We start from the raw sequence: 19,843 nt of genomic DNA, 5'->3' as shown, positions 1-19,843 counted from the left end.
TGAGCGTTGTTTTTCATGCATCATTTCTGCGTTGCCTGAAAATCACAGCATGTTCTATATTCTGCGTTTTTCACGCAGCCCTGGCTCCATAGAAATAAATGGGGCTGCGTGAATAACGCATTGCATCCGCAAGCAAGTGCAGATGCAATGCATTTTTCACTGATAGTTGCTAAGAGATGTTGTTTGTAAACCTTCAGTTTTTTATCACACGCGTGAAAAACGCATCAAAACGCATTGCACCCTCGCGGGAAAAAACTGAACAAATGAATGCAATTGCAGACAAAACTGACTGAACTTGCTTGCAAAATGGTTCGAGTTTCACTGAATGCACCCTGAACGCTACTCCCAATATCATTTCTCAGGTCTTGAATAATTCAGGAATTCTCTCTCTTGGAATGGGTCACTGGTTGTCATTGAGGAGACCCAGCTTTTGTATAGAGACCTACTTCGAGGCAATGCTCCATGGAAAAATAAATATGCAAAAATAGAAAATTAGCTCTTCACCAAAAAGGAAGGAACCATATCAGCCAAACCATTATCCAAAAGGATGCCCCTCTGTAGACGGCTGTTTTGGGTTACTTGCCCCTTGTCAGTACAGAACAGGGTACTGTTTGGTAGGAAGAGATGCTTTTACATAGGTCCAAGAACTAACCAGTGGTTAGTATCTAGAACTAGATATAAGCTCTTGGTGCAGGTGGTGATAGTGTCTAAAGCTGGCCACATTAGATGGCCCAACTAATCTACTTAGATAGGATGAGTTGACCATCTAACGTATGTGGTGGTGCCCTGACGCTTCCTTAAAAGGGTTTTCCAAGATTATTTTTTTTTTACTGATGACCTATCTTGGAAAACCCCTTTAATGTCAGGGGAAAAAAGGATTGTTTATGCCATGAATTTCACTGAACTGTAAGGTGTTAGCGCAATTCATGCGCTTTCCTTCTTCTTTGTGTGGTGCCAAATCAATTAGAAGTATCAGTATGTGCGCGCCATACAGCTTTCATAATGAGACCAGACACAGTAGGTGGTTTCATGAAAGCATCTTCTCGTCTTCCCTGAGCCATGGTAGAAGAGACGCACTTTATTCATATTACATTGACTTAAATAGCAGACATGACATCACAAAAGGGGTGTTCCTTAAGTAGAGACTATTGGCTCCTTAACCTGATAGGAGTGGTTTCAGCAACTTCAACTGAGTTCATAGGTATATTTGAAAACTGTAATGTAATCCCCATTTTCCCCCTTCCTTATTGACCTTCTCATACATATGGTTTGCGGCCATCTAGTGGACAAAAATGTGTACTACAGAATGTTCACATTATATATGTATAGAATAATAAATCCATCTCTCACAAAGGCAGCGTTCAACCATTTAAATAGGCCTTGAGATATGACTCTGATATTAAATAAGCCAGCACCTCATCTGCAGACAGCTGTTTTGTGGTGATTGCCCCTCATTAGTGCAGAGCAGAGAGTACTGGCTTAACTGGGTGAGAGGGGTACCATATCTCCTTGGGGAGAGAGCTCCTCAATCGGTGTGAGGGGACTTATAGGCCATACATAGTCCTCTGGAATCCTGGGAAGAAAGGGATGCAAATGAGCTCTTAATAAGCTCTGCCTCTGAAGCCACCAGATGTAAGGCAGCTATCACGAAGCAGCGGGTGTGAACCCACTGCGCCACTCGTCCTACCTCCTCTAAGGGTGTTGTCTAAGTGAACCCCTCGATCTTCACAGTACCCCTGATGGTGGGGATATACTTTCCCGAGAGGAACACCAGGTCGCTACCTCTTGAGGAGGATTGCACACGAGGCAGCTGGTCCAGGTGGACCAGGAGGTACCTGAGCAAGGTACCAGAGGTACAAATGTAGTCAGCAGGCGAGTCGTAACCAGGAAGGAGCAACAGTGCGGGACCGATGGATGAGCCAGAGGCAAAGTCAAACAAGCAATAGGTCAGGGCAAGCGGCACAGGTACAGGTCAGGCAGTCCTGGTCGGAGACAGGAGAGTCGTGGCAAGCAGGCAGGGATCTAGTGTTGAGCGCGAATGTTCTAATCGCAAATTTTTATCGCAAATATCGGCACTTTGAGAATTCACAAAGATCTAGAATATAGTGCTATATCTTCGTAATCGCGAATATTCTAGTTTTTTTTATCGCTAGAACCTCTTTATCCTTAATATTTATCATCCTTACTTTTTTTACCTATCATTAATAAACTTTTTTTATAAATATTTTCCTACCAATCATTAATATTTTTTTATTTATAAATGCTACATTATTTTTTTAAATAAATCATTACCTATAACATACAATCACACAAAGGCTGTATGCCAACAACCTATCAATAAGACAGATACAGTCACAGCATACCTTACAAGCGCAACCTTGTGTGCAATATAACATTTAAAACCAGCTCTCATCTGAATGAGAGTCAGTTAGCCTCAAAGTTGCTTGATTTGAGTTGGATGGCTTGGGGGACCTGCGCCCCTAGATTATTATCATTAGGGAGACAATTTAAAAAAAAAATATTCTAACTCTTCTCTCACTGTTTAGGAGGGCTGCATAAAAATGTTCAGTTTTCTAATAGTCCTAACATTCAATAACCTTTCTATACTATTTTGTCATGTAAGCTCATTTGCATAAACATGGGCATATGGGAAAGACCTGCAAATAGTGTTTCAGCTAAAAAAACAAGGCAGATTCAGCTAATTTGCATGTCTTTCCCATATGCCCATGTTTATGCAAATGAGCTTACATGGCAAACCAGTATAGAAAGGTTATTGAATATAAATGTTCGGACAATTAGAAAACTGAACATCTTTATGCAGCCCTCCTAAGCAATGAAAGAAGAGTTAGCTGGCATCCAAAAAAATTATAATTTAAATCTTTGTGACCCTAATGATAATGATCTAGGGGCGCAGGTCCCTCAAGGCATCCAACACAAATCAAGCAACTTTGAGGCTAACTGGCTGTCAGTCAGATGAGTGCTGGTCTTGAATGTCTTATTGCACACAAGGTTACTGTTGTAAGGTATGCTGACTATACCTGTCTCATAGATAGGTTGTTGGCTTGCACATACCTGGCTTTTGGTATATAGCCATTGTTTGTTATAGGTAATGAAATTGTATGTGCAATATGTGCATGTTACATTGCTGATTTTTGCAATTGTGAATTTTCAAGTTTGCGAATATTCAGCTAAAAATTTGTAAAATATTGCAAATTTGAATATTGCCTATGCTGCTCATCACTACAGGGATCAAACAGGTAGTGGAGTCCAGAAACACAAGCAGAGAAATCAGCAACAGGACACAAAGACATTGACACTTAGGCATCTTAGGGAGTGGGCTAGGATTGGTCAGCGAGGTCACATGATCTAACCCATAAAGCACAGGAAGTGGTGCAGGTGAGAAGCAGTAAGCATGCTGTGGCCAGGGCTGAAAGGAAACTAGTGAGTGGATCCTAGAAGAAACAGTACCTGCAAGGACAGATCCCAGGACTGCAGCGGTGAATGGGGAAGCACAGGCAGCAGATCACCTCTGAACACGGTGTCCAGGACTGCAGCGGTAAGCAGGAGAACAGCAGCTATCCTATATGTCAATGTTTGACCCTTTAAATAGGCCTTAAGGCAGAGCTTGTTTAGAGCTCATTTGCATCCCTTTCTTCCCAGAATTCTAGAAGAGCATGTATGGCCAACAAGTCTCCTCACGCCAACTAAGGTGCTCTCTCCCCAAGGAGAGATAGTAACCCCCCAAACATGAATTTCACCATGACCTATCCTAGTGTGTCCAGCAGTAGCCAACTTGCCAAGTCAGTGGACTTAGGCCCCTTTCCCACAGGCGAGATTTCCGCGCGGGTGCAATGCGTGAGGTGAACGCATTGCACCCGCACTGAATCCGGACCCATTCATTTCTATGGGGCTGTGCACATGAGCAGTGATTTTCACGCATCACTTGTGCGTTGCGTGAAAATCGCAGCATGCTCTATTTTGTGCATTTTTCATGCAACGCAGGCCCCATAGAAGTGAATGGGGCTGCGTGAAAATCGCAAGCAAGTGCGGATGCGGTGCGATTTTCACGCACGGTTGCTAGGAGACGATCGGGATGGGGACCCGATCTTTATTATTTTCCCTTATAACATGGTTATAAGGGAAAATAATAGCATTCTTAATACAGAATGCGTAGTAAAATAGGGCTGGAGGGGTTAAAAAAAATTAAAAATAATTTAACTCACCTTAATCCACTTGTTCGCGCAGCCCGGCTTCTCTGCTGTCTTCATCTTTGCTGTACAGTAGGAAAAAGACCTGTGATGACGTCACTGTGCTCATCACATGGTCCGTCACATGATCCATCACCATGGTGATGAGCACAGTGATGTCATCAAAGGTCCTTTACCCAGGTCCTGAAGAAAGAAGAAAGAAGAGAAGCCGGGCTGCGCGAACAAGTGGATTAAGGTGAGTTAAATTATTTTGTATTTTTTTTAACCCCTTCAGCCCTATTTTACTATGCATTCTGTATTAAGAATGCTATTATTTTTCCCTGTAACCATGTCATAAGGAAAAATAATACAATCTACACAACACCTAACCCAAACACGAACTTCTGTGAAGAAGTTCGGGTTTTTCTCACACGCGTGCAAAACGCATTAAAATGTTTTGCACTCGCCCGGAAAAATCGCGACGCACCCGCATCTTATCTGGCCGAAAAACATGACGCCCGTGTGAAAGAGGCCTTATAATTTTATTAAGTGCTCACAGTGACCAGTGCAATTAGTAACATTAGGGTGAAAGATAAAAGTGTTACACTGACATTTTAGAAATAATTGATAGGGTAATAAATTGTTTACAGTTTGGGGTCAAAAGATGTCCGCTGGATAGTACTTAATACATTCTTTAAAGAGCAGAAGCCGCTTCTTATCAACTACTTTCCTCAATTTGATACACACATCATGGCAGTCTTCCAAATACCGATAGAGACTGCAGTGTCATAGTTGGAGAAGATCATTTCAGCAGCACAAACAGGACCGATGTGTATGTGTTACTCAAGAAAGGGTCAAATCATCTTGTCACATTTTTATTTTTACTCTATGTTTTTGAATTGGTTACAGAACTGCACAGAACACTGGTGAATAATACTGTTGAATGCTATTCCTGTAATGTCAAAAAGTAAAAAAAAAGTCAAAAAGTACTGTATGATACGTAAGAATGAATCCCTTTGGTACCCCACACCCAGTACAGCACAGGGCTGGAATGAGAACTGGAAGAAGAGGAATTTGTTACTAAAGAACAGATCAACTTCCTCCATCTGCTCCAGTACCCATGAACTGCAGGCAATTTTTGCGCCTTTTTCGGTGACGCATGGGGCTTGATTTTATTTTTCTTGTTTTTTACTTTTTAAGGAAAGAAAAATGTAAAATAAAAATATGGTGGTGGCGGGTCTTTTCACATTTTTTTGTCTTTTTTTTATTTTTTACACTTATTATTTTTTTACTTTGTGCCCCCTTATAAGGTCATACAAGACCGTTTGGGGGACATTTAATTTTATATATTTTATTTATTTATTGCTGATTTCTCCTGTAACTGGGGTTGATATATTAGCCCTGGTTACAGTGGGAATACAGTCCCCAGAGAGGTTGTACATGGGTGTACAACTTCACTGCAGACCTGATCTGGGTCTGCAAAGACTGAGCAGCTCGTGCAGACTCCCACATTGTCTCTTCCTGATCTCTCATTGAGCACTGTGTATATAGCAATAGGGAAGGGACGGTGAAAAACTGATTTTTGTGTGTTATATACCTGTGCTATTATAATATTATGGTGTACATAATCCATTACATAACTGCATAATTCCTGTGCTGTAATATCACAGATAGAACTATGACATCACTGTGTGCATTCTCCCCATACTGTGACATCACTGTGTATATTATCCCAGTACTGTGACATCACCGTATACTGTATATTATCCCTGTACTGTGACATCACTGTGTGCCTTATCCCTGTACTGTGACATCACTGTGTATATTATATCTGTACTGTGACATCACTGTGAGCATTATCCCAGTACTGTGACATCACTGTGTATATTATCCCCATACTGTGACATCAGCGCTAGCATTATTCCTGTACTGTGACATCAGCGCTAGCATTATTCCTGTACTGTGACATCACTGTGAACATTATCCCTGTACTGTGACATCACTATGTGCCTTATCCACGATAAAAGTTTTGCGATGTATATTATCCCTGTACTGTGACATCACTGTGTCTATTATCTCTGTACTGTGACATCCCTGTGTATATTATCTCTGTACTGTGACATCACTGTGAGCCTTATCCCTGTACTGTGACATCACTGTGTCTATTATCTCTGTACTGTGACATCACTGTGTATATTATCCCCGTACTGTGACATCAGTGCTAGCATTATCCCTGTACTGTGACATCACTGTGTATATTATCCCTGTACTGTGACATCACTGTGTGTATTTTCCCTGTACTGTGACATCACTGTGTATATTATCCCTGTACTGTGACATCACCGTGTGTATTTTCCCTGTACTGTGACATCACTGTGTATATTATCCCTGTACTGTGACATCAGTGCTAGCATTATCCCTGTACTGTGACATCACTGTGTATATTATCTCTGTACTGTGACATCACTGTGAGTATTATGCCAATACTGTGACATCACTGTGTATATTATCCCTGTACTGTGACATCAGTGCTAGCATTATCCCTGTACTGTGACATCACTGTGTATATTATCTCTGTACTGTGACATCACTGTGAGTATTATGCCAATACTGTGACATCACTGTGTATATTATCCCCGTACTGTGACATCAGTGATAGCATTATCCCTGTACTGTGACATCACTGTGTATATTATCCCTGTACTGTGACATCACCGTGTGTATTTTCCCTGTACTGTGACATCACTGTGTATATTATCCCTGTACTGTGACATCAGTGCTAGCATTATCCCTGTACTGTGACATCACTGTGTATATTATCTCTGTACTGTGACATCACTGTGAGTATTATGCCAATACTGTGACATCACTGTGTATATTATCCCCGTACTGTGACATCAGTGATAGCATTATCCCTGTACTGTGACATCACTGTGTATATTATTCCTGTGCTGTGACATCACTGTGAGCATTATCCCTGTACTGTGACATCACTATGTGCCTTATCCACGTTAAAAGTTTTGCGATGGGATCCCATGGTTACTTGTTACACCCCTGGCAAATACCAAGCAGAATTTATAATATACAACGTAAAGACCAGTTGTCATTTGCATCTACCAGGTTATTTCTCATATTTGGGACGGGGGGAGGAGGGGGGGCTAAATGTTCCTTAAAAATAATATATCTATAATTAATAATTTTTATTTACTGCAGGCACAAATATGTAGGAAGTACTCACTAATTCTGGCTTTGATGACAGATTGAATGTCCTGTATTCCCAAAAGAAGGTAACATCCTCAAAACCAATGCAGGTGGCAAATGTGCAAGGCAGGTAGATATCTGTTCCGTTCTGAACTTTCATCTGATTATTTTTCCCTACAATGACTTCTAATGAGAAGCAGGTATGGACAAGTAACGCACCTAGAAAAAGACAAAAGTGTCAATTACAGTACAGTTATTAAAATTTTATTAGTGCAAAGAATTTACAGATTGAAAAAGTAAACAGTAGCACAGTATATTCCTGTAATGAACAGAACAGGTTAGATACAATTTTATGTGTATTTTTTTTTATTTTAGCCTATAGCGTAAAGCAACTCTAATGGTAGTGTTGTGGGTCTGTGTGTGGGCAGGGTCAGCGATGACAGATTTCACTGGATTCGGCTATTCTAAGCCAGCAGATCATGCCGTTTCCAGGCACTAAGACTGAATGAAGTTTTTAGCCCTGTATTTACCCTCACAGTAAAGAGCTCAGCAGTTACACCTGGGTTTGCTTTAGGTTAAGCAAAAGTGTTGTACTGGAGTGGGGAGGGAATGGCATGTCCCACTACCAACATCTATATGCTATTCCATATAAATCCAGTCCTCAGCAAACTACACTTTGCAGAAACCACCCAGCTTTCCCGGTATTATTTTACCTCACCCATCTGAGTATTCTTTGTGAAATATACACCCAGTACTTTACCAGCCACCATGCAACAGAGGACACACAGATGATTCTTGGCTGGTTGACCATCCAATGTGTATGCGCAACTTTCCCCTGACAACAGATGGAAAAGAAGTGTTGGTCATGCTGGATTTCAACATGCTTGATCCTTTTGTCTTCAAGGGATATAACTTTCTGCCAGAGGTGTCTGGCAACAGCTTTTTCCCCTCTTTCTTTTAAGAACACATGCACGCTCAGCAAAGAGAGAAAATTTAACACATGAATGTAAATAGGCCTGCATATAAGAGATTTTCCCCTTGTTGGGAGCCTTAAAGGGCTCCCCAGCCATCAGAACCTATGAAGAGAATCATACTCAGCTGGTCCCCCACCGCTCAGTTCCAGCTCCGTGACTCCCAGGCTTTCTTCACTGAATTTCCAGTCTCCGTATGTCCACTTCCTGCTTGGACATGGTCAGCTGATCTTAGCAGTGACCCAGTAATGACGGACTGCTTGGAGACACATCACCGCTGAGACCAGTCATTGGCTGCCTGGCTGCCACCATGCACGTGACCATGTCCATGCAGGAAGTTGACAGACAGAGAAGGGAAACCCTTTAAGGACTGCCCGGGAGCTACTTCCTATTCATGTAGGAAGTTGACAAACAGAGACCGGAAATCCATTAAAGACTGCCTGGGAGCTACAGAGCCAAAACCAAGCAGCAGGGAGCAGGTGAGTTTGGATTTTTCCACAGGTCCTTTGGACAACCTCTTTAAGGCCCACATACACATAAGAGAAAAGTTGTCTGAATATGTCAATTTGGTGACACAGCTGACTGTGTATAGGGAGCTCCAGACTCTCCCATGAATATACAGTTTATAATTTGAACTAGAACCTTCTAGTGGGAGGGGTAAAGTGGAGAAGCACAGCCTAAACAGAAACAATGTTGTAATTTCAATCTGTCATAGACTTTTATAGAGTTTTAATACAAATCTATGATGTCAGGAGAAATAAGAACAGATGTGTTAAATTTTAACACCCAGTTCTTTTTAGCTCACAGGAGATAAGCGGTCTCCAGAGGTGTCTGGGAGCGACTTACTCCTCTCTCCCCACTGACAACACATACAACCTCCCAAACCAAGCACAGTGGTACAGTATATGTATGGGGAAGTCGGGAGGAACAGCTGTTGGCAGAAAGTTCAGCTCACAGTGTATGGGCACCTTAAGTCATGCCATCACTGCCAACCTATATAGGGCTAAAACAGGTTACTTGCAATATTGAGGACGGGTGATCATCCAGTACCTTGCAAAACGTGATCTGAGTGCAATATAGTAAAAAGTCTTTAATAACATCAGTCACTATTCTAGTGCAAGGGAACGGGTACAAATTAAAAAAATAGGACAGGAGAAAATCTTTGGTTACAGATAGTGATGAGCGGCAGGGACTATATTCGAATTTGCGATATTTCACAAATATTTTGTAGAATATTCGTCATATATTCGCGAATTTAGAGAATTCAAGCTTATTTTATTGAATGCGATAAATCGGCAATGTAAAAATCACGTAATGTGAATTCGGAACATGAAATACAGGCGTGGGTCACTTTGGCAAAATTTTTCAAGCTGGTATAAGTTTCCTGAGACTGGAGAAAATGGTTGGCATGGCAGAACATTAAAATAGCTTTATATGCAGATAGAGTAAAGTGCTCCAATATATTCGCGATTGCGCTAATCGGCAGTGATTAGAATATTTTTTCCTCACATTTTAGCAGGTCTGACTACAAATTACCGATTGGTGCACTAAGTATTGTTGTGAACTTGACATTGCTTCCTTCTAATTGACCCACAAGCATGAAGCAGAGAGGAATCATGTGTTTAGATGGAAAAAAATGCCAAATATTCCATATAATGAATATATAGCACTATATTCTAAATATTCTCAAATTCTCAAAGTGGCGATATTCGCGATAAAAATTCGCTATTCGAATATTGGTGCTCAACACTAGTTACAGACAGGGCTGTATGGAGCACCATGAGACGATTAGTAGAAGGTCTGACATTTTTTAGGAAACCCTAGCTAATATCAAGTGGTTTCATGTATCAAATGTATCATGTTAGTTAACATTACAGAAAGGTATTAAATTAATACCTTTCAATACAAAGGCACAATACAAAGGTTCAATACATTCTAGGCTGCAAGCTGGAGTTCCAGTGGGTGTTCTTCGATATACACCAGAGATCAAGGTCCATTTCTGGAAGGAATGTGATCACTTTGCTTACAAAAATATCTTCAAGAATTGTGAATATCTGTGAAGAAATACCCTGTCTATGTCTGAAAATCCATATAAACCCCCTTTTCTTTACCAATGAAACCCAGTATTTAAAAAGCCCTGTGTTTACGTCTAGAACAGGCCGGTGGTTTTGTATTTCAAGTTACTTCTTTTCATTAATAAAAATAGATTGTACTTTTTTTTTGTAAGGAAGTATAATGTAAGCTCTTTTCATTTCCCATATGGATTAGCCGTCCTCCAAGCACCATTAGTCATTGTCTTCTAATGTTACTAAGGGACAGAGGAGACATAAAGGACAAGAGAGGACATATAACCAGCTACCTATTATTAACATTATGGTAGGTATGGTGATGCATATTCGGGAGGTGAGTCAGTAATATAACAATAGTTACATTTCTTCGTACACTGGAACTTGGCAGCAAATCATAAAGAATTATTATATATGAACTAATATAATATTCATCGGTAAAGCTGTGCAGGAGGGGAGGGGGTTAAAATATAATTGCCATTTTATATAATTTTTTAGAATAAGCTGCCATGTGGATGATATATGTATATGACACTAAGTTACCTGTACAGAACAGGAAATCATTAATATTATTAGGACTAGCGGCTAGTGTAAAAATTGCAGGATTATAGACATTTTTTTAAAATATAGATTCTGACCAGGGGTGTAACTACCATAAGGGCAGACCATGCGACTGCTATGGGGCCCAGGGCAAGAGGGGGCCCAGTCTTAGTTGGGATCATCTCCTCTTCTACTGGAGGTGAAAACTTGGTCAGGACTCTACCCTCTAAAAGGAACAACTTTTAGCAAACGAGGCAGTGGAAAAATAGCCCAAGGGTCATTGAAAGGGGTTTAGGTGGAAACCCTTCTGTCCTGTCTGGAGGGCCTGGTTTGATCCTTGCTATGGGGCCCTTACTTCTCTATGTACCCCACCACTGATTCTGACATGGAAAATGGAAAAAAAAAAAAGAATCTAAATTTCTTTAAAATATGAGTAACATAAAAGCAGGATTTAGACATGATTTTCTGATGACACATTCCCTTTAATACAAATGTTAAAAGAGATACAAAAGAGAGCCGCGCTCCTGCTATAACAGTCCGGACTGACCGGAGTGCCAATCTGAGCTTTTAAACCCTTTACATACTGCGGGGTGCTGATGTGTGTAAAGGCTGGCTGGGGTCTAATATAGGCCCCAAGCCAGCCTTGAGTAGTTTCCAGCAGGCTGTGCCTCTCTGGAGCAGCGTGCTGGTCAATGTCAGTATGGCACCAACATTAAAATGCAATGCACTATATGGATACTGCATTGTATTTTAAAAGCAATCAGAATATTGATTGTCATAGTCCCCTTGTGGGACTATTAAGTGGTAAAAAAAAAGTAAAAAAAAAACATTTATTAAATAAAAAAATTCAAGTAAAAAAAATACACTTTTTCCATTGAAAATACGCTTTTCAAAAAATAGCAAAAAAAATCTCCCCCATATGTTTGGGTTCACCGTGTCCATAACGACCCGCACTACATAAATATCATGTAAATTATTCCCTATGGTAAACGCCATAAAAATAAACAAGAAATACAGAATTGCTAATTTATCTTAATCTTAGTTGCCACCGAAAAAACTTAATGACAAGTGATCAAAAAGCGTAATGAAAACTACAAGTCATCCAGCAAAAATTAAGCCCTCACACAACTCCATAGAAAGATAAATAAAAAAGTTATGGGTCTTAGGAAGCGGCAATGCAAAAAAAGATTTTAAAAAGGGGGGTTTTATTGCACAAAAGCAATAAAACGTAAAAAAAATAACTATATATATTTGGTATCGCTGTAATCGTACTGACCCAGAGAATAAATATATTATGTTATTTATACCGAAAAATTAAAGCCATAAAATTTATAACTTAAAAACTCAGTGGCAGTATTGCTGTTTTTCCCATCTCCCTCCCAGAAAGAGTTAACAAAAGTTAATCAGAAAGTTATGTGTACCCCACAATAGCGCCGTTAAAACTACAACTTGTTACGCAAAAAACAAGCCCCCATACAACTATATAGACGGAAAAATAAATAAAGCTCGTGGAAGGCAACGATGAAAAAAGGAAGAAAAACGCTTTGTCAGTAAGGCCCAAAGCAGGTTGGTCACTAAGGGTTAAGACACAGCGATTCTTTAGGTATTTATGTATTTATTTTGGTCTCCACATTTCAAAAGCCATAACTATTTTATTTTTCCAATAAATATTACCCTTTCTTTCATGAGGTATATTTTTTTTATGGCACCATACATTTTTAGAGGCTGCAGTATGAAAAAAACTGCAATTCCATTCTTTTTAGGGCTTAATTTTTTACTGTGTTCACTGTGCAACATTAGTGACATTTTAACTTTATTCTGCGGGTCAGTATGATCATAGAAATAACAAATGTATACAGTTTGTCATATTTCATTACTTAAAAAAAAAAAGTAAATCTTTCATTTGAAAAAAAATTACTTTGTGTCGCCATATTCTGACACCCATAACTTTTTTATATTTCTGCCTGAGATTCTGTGTGGGGCTTGTGTTTTTTGCAGGACCAGCTACCACATTTATTGATACCACTTTGGGATACACCTATTCATCTATTTTTATTGAATTTTTGGGGGAGGAGACATGGTGACCAAAAAACAACAATTCTGGCATTTTTTTACGCATTTAGGCCTCTTTCACACGACCGTTTTTTTCCCCCCGTTTACGGGACGTTTTTTGCGTTCCGTATACGGAACCATTGATTTCAATGGTTCCGCAAAAAAACGGAATGTACTCCGTATGCATTCCGTTTCCGTATTTCCGTTTTTCCGTTCTGTTAAAAGATAGAACATGTCCTATTATTGCCCGCAAATCACGTTCCGTGGCTCCATTCAAGTCAATGGGTCCGCAAAAAAACGGAACACATACGAAAATGCATCCGTATGTCTTCCGTATCCGTTCAGTTTTTTGCGGAACCATCTATTGAAAATGTTATGCCCAGCCCAATTTTTTCTATGAAATTACTGTATATTCCATACGGAAAAACGGAACGGAAAAACGGAACGGAAACGGAAACACAACGGAAACAAAAAACGGAACAACGGATCCCTGAAAAACGGACCGCAAAACACTGAAATAGCCATACGTCGTGTGAAAGAGGCCTTACTGCACATGATACATACCTTAACATAGTACTCTAATATTTAAGATATTTTTAGATGCAGCGATACCAATTAGGTTTATTTTTGATATTTCTTTTATCAATAAGAAATGGGAAATGAGTTATTTTTAAAAATGTTGTTTTTACTTTTGCATATTTTAGAAAGTTTATTCAACTGTTTATTTTTGTTTGTTTTTCATTTTTTTTGGTCTCCTTGCATGTATTTTACACAGCAATACTTCTTCTGTATTACAGTGTGTAGGGATTTTTACAGGCAATCTATTACATCCCGCTTGTAAGAGAAGCTGGAACATTGTAGCCTTGGGGTCTTCCGAAGGCCCCCGGCTCCCATCCATGACAAGTACTCGGCACCCGGCCACTGTGTTTCCGGGGTGTTAATCAGAGGACAGAGGGATCTCCCTCTCTCTGTCTAACTGCTTAGATGCTGCAGTCACTATTGACTGCTGCATCAGAGGGTTTAAAATGACAATCCCAGCAGTGAGAGCAGGGTGTCAGGTGCAAAATAACGACTTGGGTCCAGCTCCTGAGCCTGTGTCATTATTGTACTATACTGTGACGTAGCTGAGGGTTATCTCAGGAGCAGGAATGAACTAATACAAAAACATGACAATCATATGTATATGGCATGCCATAATGCAAATATCATTACTATAGAGAAAGCTGCAGGAGATATAAAAAAAAAAACGGATCATAAAATACAAATGAAGGTTAAGAATGGAGTCCCTAAAATGTTTGGGAAGTGCAGATAGATTGGAATTACTGGACAGGGCAGGAGAGAACGACACAGTCTAATCTGTATTTTCAAAAGGCTTAATGTGCAGCACACACATTGCAACCCACATAGCCATCAAGTGTCGAGATAAATATTCTGATGGCGTTGCAGTGCAGATATGTATGTATTTTATAATCTTTTGCCTCTGGAACAATGTGGAACCAATGGAGCAAGCCTTTTGTGATAGAAATTTAATTCCTGTGTCGATAAACTGTGGCACCCTGTTCTAGAATGGGGGGGGTACCTTATATTAATAAATTATTGCATATATTAATAATCTCCTTGCATTGTCTTGGGGACTAATACGGCCTGTGCTGCAGACAAATGTATCCTGCTATTCCCACATGCCGTGCAGACTCTTCAATAACTTAGGTCCCTCACATTTTTGGGAACCGCAGTCAAAGGGTTACTAGTTGATTGATCAATTATTTTTTGGAAGTAAATTATTAGCATGTATTATGATTATGATTTTATAATGTATGCATTTGGAAACTGGCAATCTGTGTTTTTATTAATGATGAATTTGGATAGATTTTAAAATGAATGTTCAGGATTTATTTTTTTAACACCACCTCTAACCTCTTTTCACCATGCGAAACCATATAATTACAAACAATGTCATGAATGTATTATAAAATTAGATATTAACCCATAGTACTCACCACAGACCAGCATGGTTATCAGTATTATCCCTTTCATCACCGTAGACCTCTTATTAGGTATTAACTGCTAAGTCTAGAGATCCGGATGGTACCAAAATGCCGGTCAGTCCCTGATAGGCAGGTACACTACTGCTCCATTTACTGTGTATGGGACTGTCCGAGCAATGCACTTATCTCCATGCGTGACTACTGCTCCATCTAAATGGGGCACCCTGTTCTTGTAATTGGCAGGGGTTCCAGTGGTCGGATCCCCAGCGATCATACACTTAGCATCTATAAGGGATAAAAGTTGTTTGTGGGCCAACCCCTTTAAGATGGAAGGCAGAAAACGTGCAGCAGATGTCTAAAAGATGTGTTCTTCTCTCAGCTTGCACGCTCCTGTTAGAGGAACAGTAGAATCATTTCAACAAGTCAGTACAAAAAGGCCATAAACCTGGTGTGCCAACAATAAAGCAGTTCTAGGGACTTCTGGCAGCATTCTGCCATCTCCATTGTGCTCATGCTGGCTCTTCAGCTGAGGTCCCAACCAGATGTGTTAGTCAATCTTCCTCTATTTACGGAAGAGTAAGCGCTGTACTCCAGAGCAAATGGTTGGCTATTTAATATATTGTATTGTTATGTAATGTGTTGCACCCAGCATAGACATGTATGGATGGTACAGCCAGGGTTAACAGTCTTGGCTCAGCCCTTGCAGGAGGTTAGAAGTGGGCTGGTTCCACCCCTAACTTAGGTCAGTCTAGACTAGAGTTGTTAGAGGAGGGAAGCCAGAGGCGGATTGGCCATAGATCTTACAGGGAAATTTCCCAGTGGGCTGATGTCCAGGGGGCCGCCTGAGCCCTCCTCACGGCCGGCCAGTGGAAGTTTTTGGGGATGTATTTTGTGCTGCTGGCAGCAGTATTTTGTGAATGACTGTGGTATTTGGCTCTGTTGGGGTGGTACAATGTGCCACAATATGGTATTGCTGCCCCCACCTACTTGTGTTGGCCCTACCTTCAATCAATTTGGACGCTACAAAATGGGGCCACTTTTAGTATTTTTTCCAGGGCCACTTTAAGTTCCCTGTCCGCCCCTGAAGGAAGCAGTGAACTATGCTCCTTTTTTTCAGGTTATAAACTCTACCACATCAAAAACCTGCTTAGCAGTAAATATATCTAAGGGAAGAATAATTGAATATATACTGGAACACCTTCCCAATTAAAATATACCTTTTAATAATAATCTATTAAAACCTGGCCTACAGCCGGACCACACATACAAGGAAGGTCGACAAACAATACAAATACTGTCATATAATGGCAAAAAGGTATATAGAAAGTGGCTACAGTTACACCTGTAGGAGATAACAATAGACGTATATAAGGGACTAGTGAGCAATCCGTAGAATTATGATAGCCCCCACATGAGGTACTCTATGTGTGGGACACAGCTGTGGACCAATAAACAAAGAAGACAATATATTATAGTTCACTGATGACCTTATTAATGTGGGTTCACATAATACATATTCCTTGGAAATTCACGGTTAGCTGAAATACTAGATATGTATCTCCTGACTGTTAACACATTGTTGAACCACTATAGACAGGTTAATTGGTTACTCACAGTTTGCTGAATTACCCCAAAAAATGGAATAAGATGGTTAGTTCAGATATCAATGGGTGTAGTGCTCCATGGAGATCTAGTGCTGGGGGAAGAAGCGTTCAGATGATTATTTAGCACTAATGATAATCGTGGCGGTCTGTAGGTCGTAATAACAATAGTACAGCTCAAAACTGTGATATCCAATAGTGGAAGAGACAATCCTATCCTACAAAAATCCCTTCATGACCCTAAACAGACTCAGCCCAGGGACACCCCTTGAAGGTAGAGGTTCCCCGTCCTCGTGCCTAAACTAGATCTCCCTATATCACACTATCCTAATTGACCAAAAATATATGACATGACCAGGGCTGGGACAAGGCCATTTGGTGCCCAGGGCGAAGATGGCAAACTGCGCCCCCCCCCCCCCCCCCCCCCGTTTTTAAGAAAGAATCAATGTTGTTTCAAAACAAGAATATACTTAAAGCAATAGAACAAAGGACTGTGGGACTTTGAAAGTCACAGACACTATAAAGTTCCCCCCCATCATCATGTGCCAGTATAAAGTCCCCCCCATCATCATGTGCCAGTTTTGTAATAAGCCCCCCCAATGTGCCAGTAACGCTATTGTAAAAAAAAACAAAAAAAAAACACTTATACTTACCTAAGTGTCAGCGATGCGATGCAGCCTCTTCCTGTGTCCCACGCTGTAATGTAAGGCTCAGGCGGCACGATGACGTCATTGCGCCGGCCTCTGATAGGCTGCCGGCCTAGTGCCTGCAGCCAGGGGCGTACATAAAAATCACTGGGCCCCATAGCAGGAATCTAAATTGGGCCCCCATTCCCCTTTTATAGCCCCTCCCTTTGTTCCATGAACTATTCTTGCTGCTGCGTTTTATAATTTATGCCATCAGGGCCGGAATGGGATTACAAAACAGCCCTGGCACACAAAAGAGGTATAATAGATGCACATGTATATTATATACAGCAGTGTACAGTTATGTGAGGTACGCGGTATAATAGATGCAGTGTGTACAGGTATATAGTATATTCCCTAGTGTTCTGATATGTGAGGTACAGGGTATAATAGATGCAGTGTGTACAGGTATATAGTATATACAGCAGTGTACTGATATGTGAGGTACGGGGTATAATATATGCAGTGTATACAGTATATACAGTAGTGTAATATGTGAGGTACGAGGTATAATAGATGCAGTGTGTACAGGTATATAGTAAATACAGCAGTGTATTGACACCTCGTACCTCACATATCAGTACACTGCTGTATATACTATATATCTGTACACACTGCATCTATTATACCTCGTACCTCACATATATAGTATATACAGAAGTGTACTGATATCTGTACACACAGCATCTATTATACCTCATACCTCACATATCAGTGCACTGCGGTATATACTATATATCTGTACATATTGCATGTATAATACTGTGTAATATATGCAGTGTGTGTGCATGTATGTGTGTGTGTGTATATATATATATATACAGAGCAGTGTATTGATGTGACACATAGAAGGTATAATACTGTAGATGCAGTGTTTATAGAAATATGTGGTCAGTTATGCATTATAGTCACTGTGAGGTACATGAGGTAGTGGTAACTGTCTGAAGTAGTATACATGAGTGAGCAATGAGTAAAAACAGGGCATGGAGGGGGGGGGGGGGGGGGTAAATGATGAAAAGTGGAGGACCTCCTCTTACCTCTCCATTCCAGTCTGTATGGATCAATACAGAGCTGCTTGTGAACTTTTAATACTTGCTGTTAGGGGTTGAAGGACCTGTGATGATGTCATCACAGGTCCTGGCAGATGTACCTTTGAAACCTAGGAACTACACCATTTTTGGTGCAGTTCCTTTGCTAGATTCTGCAGGACCTGTGATGTTGAAGATGATGTCATCACAGGTCCTGGCAGATGCACTGTTCTAACCTGGGAACTACACTTTACACTGTGCAGTTCCCTTACAGGACCTGTGATGACATCATCAAAGGTCCTTTAGCTTTAGAAAGGTAAACAGGAGTAATTAGGGGGCGGGGCCTCTCCTCCACTTCGGTGCCTGCCTGCAGCCTATCAGAGGAAAGGGAAGGGACACGCCTCTCCCTCCCCTGCACCTCCGCTGGCACAGACAGTTTACAATGGAGATGAGCGCAATGGAAGCGCTCATCTCCCTGTGCCCGGCGGCGGCTGCTCACTTGGGGGGGGGTCATTTTAGTTGGGGGGGCACAGCATGATGTAGGGGGGGCCGTGGCCCCCTCTGGCCCCCCCCTGGCGACGCCACTGCTGCTGGCACTTTACCTGCGCCCCCCTCCTGTCCGCAAATGGTAGCGCCCAGGGCACCCGCTCCTTCGGCCCCTGCCTTGTACCGGCCCTGGACATGACAGACACACTAGAAAAACACATACAGATACAAAAACACAAATCCCAACGTCCTTCTTTTCAGGCCCTAAGCTACAGAGACTCACCAGTCTCTGCATAATCTACAGAAGGAGAGAAAGAGAAAGACAAAAGAAAGTTTGCATGGCTGAGCCCTGGAGTCAGTAAGGTAACCTGCTTCATCTGGCCTGGTTACTGACTCCTGCACCATTCGCCGACCATTGCACTCTACAAGCCCTGCCTTGCACCCATCCAAACACTTAAGCCTCATCAAAGGCTACCATCAGGCAGGAGCCACAGAATTAGGGTGTGCGCCAAGGGAAAATAGGGTGCCCCTCTCCATTCGCTGCACCAGACCTAGGGATCGAAGGTCTGAGGGAAGCACTATGATAGATTGTGATAGCCAATGCCACTACCACTCCCATCCTCCACTATGGCTCTTCAGGGGCTCGCTGCATAAGTACTGACTGGACTATCTTCCCACAACAGGTGAGGAGGCTGCTGGATTTATTTTAAGCCCGGAGGACCCCTTTAAAACAATCAACTCAAGGATACTCATGTATAATTCTTGGAAACAATATTTAAAAAATTTAGTATAAACAATTATGTCAATGGATTGCTTTGAAATTGGATATAGCTTTCAAGCAGATGCACTACCACAAATACTTATTAATTATTTACCTTCAGCCCTGATTCCCCACAGAACATAATGCTTCTCATTTTTGCTGACAACATTGAACTATTCACATCAAAAACGTCAACAGCAGACATATTGTGCGCTGTTTGTTTTCGGTGATACCCAAAAGCATTTGCTCCTGCATAAAAAGTTGGTAAAATTTGAAAATA

General features: G+C 41.0%; 1 protein-coding gene across 3 annotated transcripts in view; it reads right to left on the bottom strand.

Moving 5' to 3' along the window:
• Positions 1-19,843, bottom strand: part of SCN4B (sodium voltage-gated channel beta subunit 4) — a 70,750-nt gene that overhangs the window by 5,901 nt on the left and 45,006 nt on the right. For all 3 annotated transcript variants that reach the window (XR_005777714.1, XR_005777716.1, XM_040425716.1), the window contains exon 3: positions 7,426-7,607. Coding sequence is in view for 1 of the 3 variants with exons in the window: in XM_040425716.1 (XP_040281650.1) it covers positions 7,426-7,607 (182 nt within the window). In the remaining 2 variants the exon portion in view is untranslated. The remainder of the gene's footprint in view (positions 1-7,425; positions 7,608-19,843) is intronic.

This window comes from Bufo bufo, chromosome 1 (genome assembly GCF_905171765.1).
Source record: "Bufo bufo chromosome 1, aBufBuf1.1, whole genome shotgun sequence".
Lineage (NCBI taxonomy): Eukaryota > Metazoa > Chordata > Amphibia > Anura > Bufonidae > Bufo > Bufo bufo.
This window is presented reverse-complemented; position numbering and strand designations above follow the sequence as displayed.